Here is a 15,694-nt window from a genome sequence, read left to right as displayed (position 1 = left end):
CTCTTGAGCGAAGCTCACATAGTGGCCACTGAAGCATCACGTTCCTTCATTCAGGGGACCAAGGTTATATGCACAACCCATACATTTAAGTTCTCTGTTGCTTGAATATTTGGAGTTATATTTTGGTTTTCAAAAATGTGGGTTTATTCATATGTGTGCCTATTTGTGAGTCCAAATATTCAAATTGGCAGTTTTTCCTCACTTCCTCCAGTGTTTTCTCAGAGTGAGTGCTGATGTTTCTTTTTAAGTTTCTGTTGATGGTTGCTTGGTTGGTTGGGGTTAACTTCTGCGGTTCTGCACTATCATTTACACTGCCGCCAGCATGTAGTGGCCAACCAGGACCAGTCCAACGCAAACCTCCAGCTTCTGGAACTCATAACATTGTCGGTGCTATTACGCACACTCCAGAATGTAGGTAAAGCTGTAGCACTGAGTCAGATCTAGAGCATTCACTGCTCTTTTATAGCTTTGTCAAAGCCAAAATTTGTTACATATTTGCTACTAGCAGGTGTCTTACCAAAGTAACTTAAAAATAGTAGTTCTCTAATTGCATTACTGTAAACACGTCTCCTAAATGCTCAGTTGAATGAACCAATGTACTGTAGTGTTGACATTAATAATATATGTGGACATTGTTTATCTACTGTGTGTATCTAAATCAGCTCTTTTAAAAGCGGTTAGTGCCAATTAAAAGTTATTGCGATGGTATCAAAGATATTACAGTGATATTTGCATTCTGAGCAGACTTTCATGTCGTCATGTCGGTAAAATGCAAAATATATATATATATATTATTAAACTCTAAATACTTAATTATCTCACTATTTTGTTTTATTTTTATTAAATTAGCTGTATGTTCTTTTCTTTTTTTTAATTAATTAGTATTTTGTCGAAAAATCATATCGGCTAAAAATAAAAAGTAGGGCTGTCATTTTTTAATTTGTTACCATTAATTCTTAGAAATAATGTGATAATAAAAATAAACCTATTTAATCCTTCCCCCGACCCATATGTGCATTATGTAATTCTTCATTAGAACAAATGGATGAAGTACCACATAATATAATTAAAATTTTTAATAATTCTTTTTGCTAATTTGATTTTCTGTTAACCACCTTACAGTATTTTTCTTGACAAAACAGTCAGTCAGAGAGTTTCTATGTAGCCATATATAGAAACCTTCTAAAGCCATACATATCAGATCTTCTGATAAAAGTTTAAATAATCAACATCAGGATCTTTTTTGGTCAGTTCACTTAACAAGAAATTGGTAATCTCTATGAATGTAAAATCCCTACTGGCAATACAAATCTCTGTTTAGTTAGCATATTTGAGCAGCTTTCCTCTCTGCAATTGCTTTTCTTTTAAGGTCTCTAAACAGAAACATTATTTTTTTTTCTGCCTAATGTAGTGTGAGAGTATGTTTCAAAGTCTTTAAGACGGCTGTTTTGTTTCAGGATGGTGAAAGATGCTCCGTGGGATGAGGTTCCTATAGCCCACTCTCTGGTTGGCTTCGCTACGGCATACGACTTCCTATATGAGTACCTTAGTAAAGTTCAGCAGGAACGTTTCCTGCAGGTGATCGGGAATGCTTCGCGCTACATGTATGAGAAATCTTACCACCGCGGCTGGGGATTTCAGTACCTCCACAACCACCAACCCACCAATTGTGTTGCTCTTTTGACTGGCAGTCTTGTGGTCATGAACCAAGGTGAGTCTAACATTTCTTTAGTGTTGTATGTCCAGACTCTTTCACATTGATCATCAAGTCATTTGAAAACTGTATTTTTTGACTGGTCCAGTTCTAAAGTAAACAGCCTCTATATACACTCACCTAAAGGATTATTAGGAACACCATACTAATACTGTGTTTGACCCCCTTTCGACTTCAGAACTGCCTTAATTCTACGTGGCTTTGATTCAACAAGGTGCTGAAATCATTCTTTAGAAATGTTGGCCCATATTGATAGGATAGCATCTTGCAGTTGATGGAGATTTGTGGGATGCACATCCAGGGCACGAAGCTCCCGTTCCACCACATCCCAAAGATGCTCTATTGGGTTGAGATCTGGTGACTGTGGGGGCCATTTTAGTACAGTGAACTCATTGTCATGTTCAAGAAACCAATTTGAAATGATTTGAGCTTTGTGACATGGTGCATTATCCTGCTGGAAGTAGCCATCAGAGGATGGGTACATGGTGGCCATAAAGGGATGGACATGGTCAGAAACAATGCTCAGGTAGGCCGTGGCATTTAAACGGTGCCCAATTGGCACTAAGGGGCCTAAAGTGTGCCAAGAAAACATTACACCAACACCACCAGCCTGCACAGTGGTAACAAGTAACAAGTACCATCTGAATGTCTCAACAGAAATCGAGACTCATCAGACCAGGCAACATTTTTCCAGTCTTCAACTGTCCAATTTTGGTGAGCTCTTGCAAATTGTAGTCCTCTTTTTCCTATTTGTAGTGTAGATGAGTGGTACCCGGTGGGGTCTTCTGCTGTTGTAGCCCATCCACCTCAAGGTTGTGCGTGTTGTGGCTTCACAAATGCTTTGCTGCATACCTCGGTTGTAACGAGTGGTTATTTCAGTCAAAGTTGCTCTTCTATCAGCTTGAATCAGTCGACCCATTCTCCTCTGACCTCTAGCATCAACCAGGCATTTTCACCTACATGACTGCCGCAAACTGGATGTTTTTCCCTTTTCACACCATTCTTTGTAAACCCTAGAAATGGTTGTTTGTGAAAATCCCAGTAACTGAGCAGATTGAGCCCGTCTGGAACAACAACCATGCCACGCTCAAAATTGCTTAAATCACCTTTATTTCCCATTCTGACATTCAGGTTGGAGTTCAGGAGATTGTCTTGACCAGGACCACACCCCTAAATGCATTGAAGCAACTGCAACGTGATTGGTTGATTAGATAATTGCATTAATGAAAAATTGAACAGGTGTTCCTAATAATCCTTTAGGTGAGTGTATAAAAAAGTGATTTACTTTTTAACTTGTTTTTAACTGAAACATGGGACTTTCGTTCCTGCAACTGCTAAATTGAGCGTTAACATTTCTTCTATTCCTTTTTCTGTGAATGGTCTGTTCTATCTCCTTTATATTGTTTCTGACTCTTTGGTCTTAAAGCTTTTTCATTCATATATATTTTATTTCATTCTTTTGAAAAAGAAATGAAAAGGAGCAAAAAGAAGATAAACTTATATTATCTGCCCCTTATCAACATAAGTCAAATTACAATTCCAAAAAGGTACGCTTACAACACACGTCTACTTTGCAGCACCAGTATGCAAAGTCATAAATCAAATATCACATTTCCCTGCTAAATAGATGGATTATATTTTCCTATTAGTAATGTTTTTACACTCTTCTTAAAAACAAAAAACGATATAGAAGTTTTAATTTCACTATTTAGATTGTTCCACAGACTGACACCTTGTATTGAGACACATCTTTCCTTTAATTTTGTTCTAAACTCGGGTTTCTGAAAGACTTCAGTTCCTCTTAAATTAAATTCACTAACTCTCTTGATGAATCTATTTTGCAATTTATCAGGTAATATTTTCAGATGAGCCTTATACATTATTTTTAGAAGACTATATTCTAATAAGTCATTGAATTTTAAAGTTTTTAACTGTATAAATATTGGATTTGTGTGGGCCCTATATTCACTTCCATTTACAACGCGAATGGCACGTTTTTGTAATTTAAAAACAGGTTCTATATAAGTCTTGTTTGCACTTCCCCATGCTTCAATACAATAGGTCAGATGTGGAACAATCAATGAATTATATAACAAAATTAAGGCACATTTATTAACAGATTCTTTTACTTTATGTAACACAGCTATAATTTGGGATACCCTAGATTTAACATGGTCAATATGGAATTTCCATGTCAACTGTTCATCAATCACAACACCTAAGCTTAAACATGCTGCCTTTGAAGAATGCATTTCAATGTAGGAAGACATCAAGACACGTCTGAATCCAATGTTAGCTTCACTTCCTGTCTTCTTAGATACCTTCATCTGATCTGTTTTTGATGGCACCATAGATGTATCCTCCACTGCCTTTGATATCCCACAATCCTTTGCTTTCCATTCCATGACAGTTTAGCTAAAGAATAAGGATGGCGTCTGAAAGTTGTGTTCAAGTTCAAGTTCATTTTATTTATATAGCACGTTTTATAACAGCCACCGACTGACCAAAGTGCTTTACAGAACTACAAAATTAAAAGACAATAAAACCATGCATAACAGCATAGCGCAGATAAGTACAGCAAAGCTAAGAACAGCCTTAAACAGGAGTCGCAAAAACAGTATCATGATTCATCAATAATAAACAGCAATGGCAGTATCAGGATTAGATAAATAGAAAAAACAGCATCATACTCAAAGGAGAAATAATAAAAGTAAAACAACCTTATTTATAGGCCAAAGAAAACAAGTGCGTTTTTAAAAGTGACTTAAAAGAGGTCACGGAAGGGGCTATCCTAACTTCTATGGGCAAATTGTTCCACAGCCGAGGCCCAGCCACAGAAAATGCTCGATCCCCTCTGCGTTTAAGTCTGGAGTGAGGGACTAATAACAGATTCTTGTCACCTGATCTTAGACTTCTTGATGGGGTATATGGTTGTAGCAGTTCAGATAGGTAGCTCGGTGCTTAGTTGCATAGAGATTTGTACACAAATAAGAGGATTTTAAAATCAATTCTGAAATTAATGGGCAACCAATGAAGAGAACTCAGAATTGGGGTGATATGGTCACTTTTCCGACTATTTGAGAGGAATCTTGCGGCGGCATTTTGCACCATTTGAAGACGAGCAATTTGAGTTTGAGATACCGCAATACAGTGAATTGCAGTAATCTACACGTGTGGTGATAAAAGCATGAACAGCCATCTCAAGAGGTTTAGGATTAAGGAAAGGTTTGACTTTTGACAACAGACAAAGTTGATAAAAGCTAGAGTTTATTACAGAGGAGATTTGTTTATCAGAATTTAAAGACTCATCCAGTAGAACGCCCAGGTTCCGTACACTTGAAGATCTAAAAGCCGATAGTCTGCCTAGGTCGAAGGTGGCAGCCTGGGGATTAACAGTGGACCCAAAAACAATGATCTCTGTTTTGTTTTCATTTAAAAATAAAAAAAATATTTGGTCCAGCCAAAATTTTACTTCGTCTAGACAACCTAGTAATGATGAAAGGGCAGAGGGATCATTTCTCTTGATTGGAACATACATTTGAGTGTCGTCTGTATAACAGTGGAAAGATACCCCATGTCTTCTTAGAATGGTGCCCAGTGGTAACATGTAGAGAGAAAATAGAGAAGGCGCTAAGATAGATCCTTGCGGAAGACCACAGGTTAGATGCGCAACAGAAGAGGAGCAATTTCCTAACTTTACTCTGAAAGTTCGACCCGAGAGATAAGACTGGAACCACTGGAGGATGATACCTTCTAGCCCCATATCATACTCTAGTCTGGATATCAGGATAGAGTGGTCGACAGTATCAAAAGCTGCTGACAGATCCAGCAGAACAAGAGCCACGATTAACTAAAACGACGAACAGCTGTGAAGAATGGTGTTAGTGTCCATGGTGAAATGCATGGCGGGAAACTAAAACAAAGGGAACGTGACTGTGGGTACACGACAACAATTTGCTTAAAACGGAGAAGTTTTTCCGTTGAGTTTTTCGCGTACAGACGACACCATCATCAAAACGATCCCCATTCACACGGATCCGCGAAAACGACTAAAAACGCTGTAGTCTGCTGCCAGGCCAGTAGATGGCGATGAAACACTACAGACTGAACATGTAATACGCATGTGCATCACGTCATCGCCTTCAGAGATTCGTGTTTTTGTTGTTTACATGGAGACCGCTTTCAAAAACTTGCACTTTGAAACCCCGTTTCCAACATTTTGCATTTTCAGAAACCCACAACGCTGTTGTCGTGTAAACTAATGCCCAAAATGCATACAAAGTTTTACGTTTTTAGTTTAAAATGGTGTTGTGTAAACAGACCCTGTGACAAGAATGTATTGCCCAATATATAGTTTCATCACTGTAAGCCTGTTTGATTTATAAACTCAAGGCTAGTCAAAATGATGTTCTTAATAATTGACAACATACCTCACATACTTGTTGATAGACCTTTTTTTGAAGCCCAAACATTCCTGTAACAGCACTTCTTAAATTAGAATATTTAATTCTAATACAAAGTGAAACTGAAATTCTGTGCTCTCAATCTGTGGACAATCTGTTTCTCCCAAGTAAACTGACATATGGTTTTTGGAGAAAGTTCAGTCTACTGAACACACACGTTTTAAAGAAGGAAGGGTCTGCCCCCTCGCTCAGCATTCCTGCCTGGAATTTAAGGCTGCTCAGGGTCATTCTGCAGAGCTGAACTTAAGCCTTCCTAATTATTTCTTCAGCGAAGCAGTTCACCACATGACTCCAGTATTTCAGAACTGATATTTTCCCCTCACTCTCTTGCTCTTTTGTGTTTCTCTCTAACTTTATTTCTCCCCTGCAGCTATTCATAACATTATCTGTAGTTTCTGGCCCTGAAAGTATGTCATTTTGCCGTTTGAAACAGCTTCTCTCGTATCTGTCCAAATATCTGCCCCACACTTCCCAGCATTCCCATCCCAAGCTGCTCCGTTTCATAGCAGAAGATTCTGTATAAAATAACAATCACTGATACAGAGTAAATGATGTGGGTTTGTGGAGATCGGCCTCGATGAAAGAACGGTGCCTTAAAGGGTTAGTTCATCCAAAAATGAAAATGAAAATAATCATTTACTCACCCTCATGTTGTTCCAAACCCATTAGACTTCCTTGTGTCCATTGAAGGTCCATGCAACTAAGAATTTGACGCATCAGAAAGTATTAGACATGTATGGATTACTTTTACTTTTAAGTCATTTTGTACCTTGTATGTGTCAAAGACAAAGCTTTAGTTGTGTGGGCTTTCAATGGATAGACAAAAATAAAAAAATATCTTCATTTGTGTTCCGAAGAATGGAGGTCTTATCGGTTTGGAATGATATAATGGTAAGTAAATGATGACAGAATTTTTTAATTTTGGTGAACTCTTAAAATTAACTGTGTATACAGAGCTCCTTGTAATCCCAACCAACCCATCAGTTATACATTGCAATTTGGCAGTAGTGTTTTATTATTATTATTATTAGGTGTTCAAGCACTTTAGTGCTGAAAACCTATTGTAATTGCTATTTGAAAAAAAAAATTCCCCTAAAACGCATCGTGCAGCCCAAACCGTAAGGCCCAGAGACTTGAAACTCGGCCAGATGGTAGGCCTCAATTTGGGGACAACCTATCAGAGTATGACCCCGATTGGCCCATAGGTGGCGCTACAGCAACCAAAAGTACTAAATTGCTCATAACTCCTCGACCGTTGGTCCTAGCCTCAAGCTTTTTGCACCACTGTGATCCTTGGCAAAATATATAACTCCAATTTCAATTTAGGCAAGAAAAATGTTCCGCTATGTCGAATTTTGTCCAAAACCTACTTTTGCGAACTAGTCCCTGGTTTTTCGCCCGATCGGAACCAAACCAGTCTAGGCCTATTCTCTGGACTCTCTAGATCAATTATTATTCGAAAAAAAATCAAAAAATTGAAATTTTGCAATTGGGTGGCTGTAACAGTGTCATTTAGAAAAGGGGCGGGGCAAAATACAGTCAAAAGCTTATAAATCCTAAACGAAAAGTCAAAACTTCACAAAAATTGATGAGCATATGTGTCATAACATGGTGAAGAAGCATGCAAAGTTCCATGGAGATCGGACCATAGGTGGCGCTATAACTGTTAAAAAGCTTCAAAACCATGTATTTCCTACACTGTAAAAAATTATTTTGTGGTGAAGTAAATACTACTGAAAAAAAACAATGTAATTTACATGAAAAAGTTAGTTCAGGCAAGAATTAAAAAAACTAAGTAAATTCCATATCAGTACTTAATTCAAGCGAGTAGAAATGAAAGCGTAAATATCAACTTAATAAAATTAAGTAAAAATTACTCAACTTTTCTGATACTGGGTATCCCATCATGCACTGAACCTTGAATAATTAATGAGGTTGATTTTTCACTGGTTTCCAGCTGTATTTACACTGTTTTATCATTGCTTTTGTTGTTATGATTATAGTTACTTGCCATTTTGTGACATTTCAAGTAAATTTTCTGCTCAAAATGACACATTCAAACACAAAAAAACGATCCATCAAATGTTACCGTCATTGTGTATTTTCTACCAAGTATTGAGGTCTTTGCATTCACATGGTGTTTAACATCTGACATGATGTAGTATAAACTACTTAGAAGTTCTAAGTAAAGCACATAGTGGTATTTCAATATTATTGTTTGAGTGAAATGTAATGCAAAGGAAATTTCAATTAAATTGATATTACTCAACCTTTACTAGCCAAGTTAAAATTTCTTATTTTCTTTGTTACTTTCACTTGACTAGGTCAAGTAAGGTTTACTTAATTACATATTCCAAGTAAGTTAAACTTAAATATTTCTAATTAAAGCTACTGATAAATATGTTTAGGTTTTTACTTGGCAAATCGTTGTAAATTTACTAGCATTTTCTGAGTGAAAAAAGTTAGCTAGCTTTTTTCAAATAAATCCTACTCCAATTTTTTTTCAGTGTATGGTAAATTGCCTGTATTAGCTCTAAATGTTTTATTCCATCTATGATCATTTAATGTTCATATCATAATGTTCAAAACCATCATAAATCATTCTAGAATGTGGTATATCATGGTAAATCATCCTATAACATGGTAAATCATGCTAGATTCATGGTAAATCATACTGGAACATGGTAAATCATGAAAATCACACAAAAATTTTGTATATCATGGTAAATCATGCTAAAACAAGGTGTATTCCATCTATGATGTCAGTGGTTAAATGCTTGCTACATGAAACTTAATGTCTTTTGATGCTTTCGAGCTTAACTGCCTTAACTGCTTGAACACCGATAAATGCTGCTTGCAGCTTTAATTATTATCATTATTATTATTATTATTGATTTGCCATTTAAACTTAACTTGGCACTTTTTGATGGCTGTCTGGCTTTATAGTTTCACATTTTAGAACATCAGAATATGACACAGTCGGAGCTGTTGTGCTGCACGTGGGAGCTAACGACATTAGGCTGCGACAGACGGAGGTTCTGAAGAAAGACTTCAGGAGCCTTATCGATACGGTACGCAGCACATCGCCTGAAACATCGATTATTGTGTCTGGACCGCTTCCTACGTACCGACGAGGGCATGAAAAGTTCAGTAGATTATTCGCGCTAAATGAATGGTTATTGTCATGGTGCAATGAGCAGAAACTGATTTTTGTAAATAATTGGAATCTGTTTTGGGAGCGACCAAGGCTCTTCCGCGCTGATGGCTTACACCCAAGTAGAATCGGGGCAGATCTTCTGTCGGATAACATCTCCAAGATGTTAAATACCGTTTGACTAGTAACCAAAAATCCAAATCACAGTCTCTACTGCACCAATTTAATTGATATTAATACTAGCGTAGAACATTGCATAGAAACTGTGTCTATTCCTCGTTTACTAAGATCAAATAATAAATCTACTGCGGGATCTAGAAAAAATCTAATTGTTATTAAAACAAAAAATCTCGCTAGTAGTGAACAAAAACAATTTCTAAAGCTAGGTCTCCTAAACATTAGATCGCTCACACCTAAGGCGGTTATTGTAAATGAAATGGTCACAGATAATAATTTAGATGTTCTGTGCCTTACTGAAACCTGGCTTAAACCAAATGATTATTTCGGTCTAAATGAGTCTACTCCGCCAGGATACTGTTATAAGCATGAGCCCCGTCTGATCGGTCGTGGCGGCGGTGTTGCAACAATTTACAGAGATACCCTTAATGTTACTCAGAAAACTCGTCATAGGTTTAATTCGTTTGAAGTGCTTGTGCTAAATGTTACGCTCTTAGATGTAAGAAAAAAAATCCCTATTATCTCTAGCATTGGCTACCGTATATATAGACCACCAGGGCCCTACGCCAATTTCCTAAAAGAGTTTGCTGACTTTCTATCAGATATTTTGGTCAACGTCGATAAAGCATTAATTGTTGGAGATTTTAACATACACGTAGATAATTTAAATGATGCGATGAACTAGACGAACTAACTAGCACTATGAGCTCCATTCTCTCTAGAACATTGGATATTGTTTCACCCATTAGATTAAAAAAGGTCAGAGAAAAAAGTATAGGCACCCTGGTACAATAATACTACGTATGTTTTAAAGAGAGAAACCCGTAATTTAGAGCGTAAATGGAAAAAAACTAATTTAGAGGTCTTTAGAATCGCGTGGAAAGACAGTATGTCACGTTATAAAAAGGCCCTTAAAACGGCCAGGGCGGAGCACCTCAGCAAATTAATAGAAAACAACCGAAATAATCCAAGGTTTTTATTTAATACCGTGGCTAGACTAACAAATAAACAGACGTCGTCTGAACAAAATACCTCGTTACTGTTTAGTAGTATTGATTTCATGAACTTCTTCACCGAGAAAATTGAAAGCATCAGAATCAAAATCGTAAACGTTCGATCTCTGCTTGCGCCTTATAATTCAGCCGCAATTATCACCCCGCAAGAACAATTACAATGCTTTACAACCATAGAACAAAAAGAGTTAAATAAACTTATCACTTCATCTAAAACAACAACATGTTTATTAGATCCTATACCAACTGAACTACTGAAAGAAGTGTTACCTATAGTGGAAGAGCCTCTTCTCAATATTATTAACTCATCTTTATCTTTAGGTCATGTTCCAAGAACGTTCAAGCTGGCAGTTATAAAACCTCTTATTAAGAAACCACAATTAGATCCAAATAACCTAGCAAATTACAGACCTATTTTGAATCTTCCATTTATGTCAAAAATATTAGAAAAAGTTGTGTCCGCTCAACTCGGCTCTATCTTGCAAGAAAACGACATCTATGAAAAGTTTCAGTCTGGATTCAGGCCACATCATAGCACTGAAACTGCGCTTGTTAGAATCACAAATGATTTACTTTTAGCTTCGGACCAAGGCTGTATCTCAGTACTAGTTTTACTTGATCTTAGTGCTGCGTTCGATACTATAGATCACACAATACTCTTAGATCGACTACAAAATTACACTGGTGTTCAAGGACAAGCATTACGCTGGTTCAGGCCATACTTATCTGACCGCTACCATTTCGTCTACTTAAATGGAGAAAAATCGATTATAACTTCGGCAAACTATGGAGTGCCGCAGGGATCTGTGTTAGGCCCTTTATTATTCTCAATATATATGCTGCCACTTGGTAATATTCTAAGGAAACATGGAATTAGTTTCCATTGTTATGCTGATGACACTCAAATATATATTTCATCACGGCCAGATGAATACGCTAAATTATCCAAATTGACAGATTGTGTTAATGATATAAAAGATTGGATGACGCGTAATTTTCTTTTATTAAATCCAGACAAGACAGAGGTAATACTTATCGGTTCTAAAAACCGTCCACAAACCCTTCACAGCACGACTTTAACATAGTGGGATGCCCTGTTACTTTATCCGCTACAGTAAAAGACCTGGGTGTTATACTAGACCGCAACCTGTCTTTTGAAAAGCATATTTCATATGTTACAAAAACAGCCTTTTTCCACCTTAGAAACATTGCTAAGCTACGTAATATGCTATCAGTCTCTGATGCAGAAAAGTTAGTTCATGCATTCATGACCTCGAGACTAGATTACTGTAATGCTTTATTAGCTGGTTATCCTGCATCTTCAATAAACAAGCTACAGTTAGTCCAAAATGCAGCCGCTAGAGTTCTTACTAGATCAAGAAAATATGATCATATAACACCGATTTTATCATCACTTCATTGGTTACCTATAAAGTTCTGTATTAAATACAAGGTATTGCTTTTGACTTATAAAGCTCTAAATGGTTTAGCTCCAGTCTATTTAACGGATCTTCTATCGCCGTACAATCCATCGCGCTCTTTAAGATCACTAGATTCGAGGCTTCTGGTCATTCCTAGGATATCCAGATCCACCAAAGGAGGCAGAGCATTTTCACATTTAGCTCCGAAGCTCTGGAATAGCCTTCCTGATATTGTTCGTAGCTCAGACTCTCTCTCCCAGTTTAAAACTAGACTGAAGACGCATCTATTTAGCCAGGCATTCATATAAATTTTTTATCTTACAGTTACTGTAAATTCGGCCTCTAGTTCATAAACGCCAGAGGAGAACTGGCCCCCGACTGAGCCTGGGTTCTCCCAAGGTTTTTTTTTTCTCCATTGGGTCATTTCATGGGGTGTTAGGACACCATTAGGTCACTGGATGGAGTTTTTCGGTTCCTTGCCACTGTTGCCTTTGGCTTGCTCAGTTGGGGTTATTCAAATTAATTAACCAATCATACCATTGATCAGCTCTACCAAACTAGGATGTCTCTTTTCCAGTAATAAACAAACATTGTTAAGTTGTTTTGATTGATACTGTGAAGCAGCTTTGATACAATCTGTATTGTGAAAAGCGCTATATAAATATATTTGACTTGACTTGACTTGACACATCTGATCTTCAGTCAAGCAAAAAAGTCCCAGATCACACTCTTTTGGTCTCACTTCATCTGTAGCTATTCATATAAAATACAAGGCTATGATTTTGGCCATAGGGGGTTCCACTTGAACAGCATTCCCCAACCTCACCAGACACTTCTAAGCATCTGTTCCTACCACCGTCTGGTGGTTCCATCACAACAAGGTATAAAGTCTCTCTCTCTCTCTCTCTCTGCTTTCTACTGTAGTGGAACGAGCTTCACCTTTGAGATTACTTTTGACTTCTGAGAATGCTATTACTTGAGCTTGGGTTTTCTTTGAGTCATTAAATGGGTTATATGAATGGGGTGGAAGAGTCACCTTTTGAAAAATGAGTGTGCTTAATTGTATGTGCATTTGTTGTGAACTATTTATTAAGCACTTTTTAAAAACAGCAAGTTTTAAAAACTTTTTAATCTAAGTGCTGTACACACATATCCCATATCAATGGTACAAACAGTCAACAGCACATAATAAAACAAAAAGGCAACTCTCACATAGCGTCAAATGCCAAACTATAAAAATATGTTTTTAAGGTAGTTTTAAAAACAGAAAGTGTTTGAGCTTGTCTAATGTACAGGGGCAAACTATTTCAGAGCTTGGGTGCCCCCACTGCTAATGCTCTGTCACCCCTGCTCTTCAACTTTACCCGTGGGAAAACTAAAAGCGAATGATCAGCAGAACTAAGTGCTCTTGGTGGAGCATACAGCTTGATCAGGTCAGAAAGATATTTAGGTGAAAGACCATTAAGAGATTTAAAAACAAACACCAAAATCTTAAAATGTATCCTGAAACGGACAGGTAACCAGTGTAGAAAAGCGAGAACAGGGGTAATGTGTTCGCGCTTTCGTGTACCCATCAACAGGCGAGCTGCCGCATTTTGGACCATCTGCAGTCTGGAGATAGAGGCCTGACTAATGCCTATATAAAGGCCATTACAATAATCCAGGCAAGATGAGATGAAAATATAAACAAGTCTTTGAAAGTCTTTAAAAGACAGGAAAGATTTAACCTTGGTGAGTTGTCTCAATTGGAAAAAACTACCTTTAACTACCGAGTTAATCTGTTTGTCCAATTTTAAATCACCATCCATAATAACACCTATATTTTTTACATAGGGCTTTACAAGTGGATTAAATTCACCAAGGTCCAATTGTATTGACTCATAAGTGCCTCCCGGCGTAAACAGCATAACTTCAGTTTTATTTTCATTAAAACTAAGGAAATTTAATGCCATCCAGGCCTTAATTTCTTCAAGACACTGCAATAGAGGCGCTAATGTGAGAGTATCGTTTCAAAGGCAGATAAATTTGCGTATCATCTGCATAACAGTGAGTGCATTAAAGTTATTAGCGACACTGGTGGCCGTTAATGGAACTGCAGCCAGCAACTTATTGCTCGTGCTTGCCCTCGTGCATACGTGACACACAAGAGACTGAGCGTGATTCAAGGTCCAGATATACTCACGGCAAAGTTTTTTTTTTTTGTCATTTGCTTAAGTAAAAAAAAGTCGGAAATACCTTTGCAGCGATATACTGTTGTTAACGAACATCCCGACGCCATCCACACGGCTAAAGCGACGTTTAGATGAATATATAAATATGTGCTGTGCTTTGCTCTCAATAACAAAATAAACACACACCAAAAATGACAGTGGTTAGAAAACAGCAGTTAAGCAAGCATCTGTTCGTAGCGATGTGGATATGTTTACAAAAGCTCTGCAATTTCCGTCATCATGTTGACAAATGAGGTCATTAAAATTACACTATTTTGATAGTTTGAAAAATTGAGACTATAGACTATGGATCAGGCCATGTAGGATGATAAATAAATAAATCCCCTTTCTTTGCATGACACATTGACATTACAATACAGAATGGCTCTTTTGGCTTTTTCCCTGAACATTGTATAAGCATTTGTTTCATGTGTCATTGAACGGAAGAGAAGCTTTCGTGTGTAAACGTCACAAAACGTCCCAAGTCCTTCACATAAATTCAGTCCACAGGCTTTTATAAACAACCTAGGAAGTCAGGGAAGGTCTTGTTTTTTAAGTTTAATTACAAACTGCTCATTGGCAATAAAAAGCAACTCTTAATTAATACATGAATTCTAACATATAGCCCCATTGATATCAATGTCAATAAAAATGAAAATAAAGTATATTTAACTTTGTATATAATTGAATGTACTGTCAAGCATTTATGTCAAAGTAAAAATAAATTTAACTTAACATTCAGAAGCACACTTTGACCATATTTCAAAGACAACAGAATTATGAAATTACATATAAAGATGTACTTAGAGTTTTTTCCAATTGCTAACACTAAACTGACATGCACAGCGTAATTATTTAAACTGACACACAGAGAGCAAAACCTCTTCTCAAGTCTACAAAAGTCTAAACACATTTTCTGCTTTACACACATTTTGCAATTCAAAATGGCACTTTTTAAATGGACTGAACACGGTTCTCTGCATAAGACACAACAATCTGACATAAAGTAACATGTTTGCCATTTCAAAACACTGCCATTTAAAATGACACTACATGAGCTATTGGTTAATACATGTGACAGCTGGCCAAACACCTCAATGGTTAATGGTTAACACTTCAATCAGGATGTAAGTACTATGGAAAGACCACAGGTGAGCACCTTTTTTTTTACAACAACAATGGAAGACGAGGAAGAGAAAGAGGAGGAGGAAGAGAAAGAGGAGGAGGAAGAGGAAGAAGAAGAGAAAGAGGAGGAGGAAGAGGAGGAGGAGGAGGAAGAGGAGGAAGAGAAAGAGGATGAGAAAGAGGAGGAGGAAGAGAAGGAGGAGGAGGAAGAGGAGGAGGAAGAGAAGGAGGAGGAGGAAGAGAAAGAGGAGGAGGAAGAGAAAGAGGAGGAAGAGAAGGAGGAAGAGAAAGAGGATGAGAAAGCGGAGGAGGAAGAGAAGAGGGAGGAGGAAGACAAAGAGGAGGAGGAAGAGGAGGAGGAAGAGAAAGAGGAAAAGGAAGAAGAGGAAGAGTAGGAGCCCCTAGAAGAGTTATTTT

At 37.4% G+C, this 15,694-nt stretch overlaps 1 protein-coding gene across 2 annotated transcripts in view; it reads left to right on the top strand.

Moving 5' to 3' along the window:
- The window catches only part of dse (dermatan sulfate epimerase), a 55,701-nt gene that overhangs the window by 15,460 nt on the left and 24,547 nt on the right, over positions 1–15,694 (top strand). For both annotated transcript variants that reach the window (XR_013199943.1, XM_077220224.1), the window contains exon 3: positions 1,458–1,711. Coding sequence is in view for 1 of the 2 variants with exons in the window: in XM_077220224.1 (XP_077076339.1) it covers positions 1,458–1,711 (254 nt within the window). In the remaining variant the exon portion in view is untranslated. The remainder of the gene's footprint in view (positions 1–1,457; positions 1,712–15,694) is intronic.

The sequence above is a fragment of the Siphateles boraxobius genome, unplaced genomic scaffold, assembly GCF_051911475.1.
Source record: "Siphateles boraxobius isolate OS27281-9 unplaced genomic scaffold, OSU_SipBor_1 8, whole genome shotgun sequence".
Lineage (NCBI taxonomy): Eukaryota > Metazoa > Chordata > Actinopteri > Cypriniformes > Leuciscidae > Siphateles > Siphateles boraxobius.
This window is presented reverse-complemented; position numbering and strand designations above follow the sequence as displayed.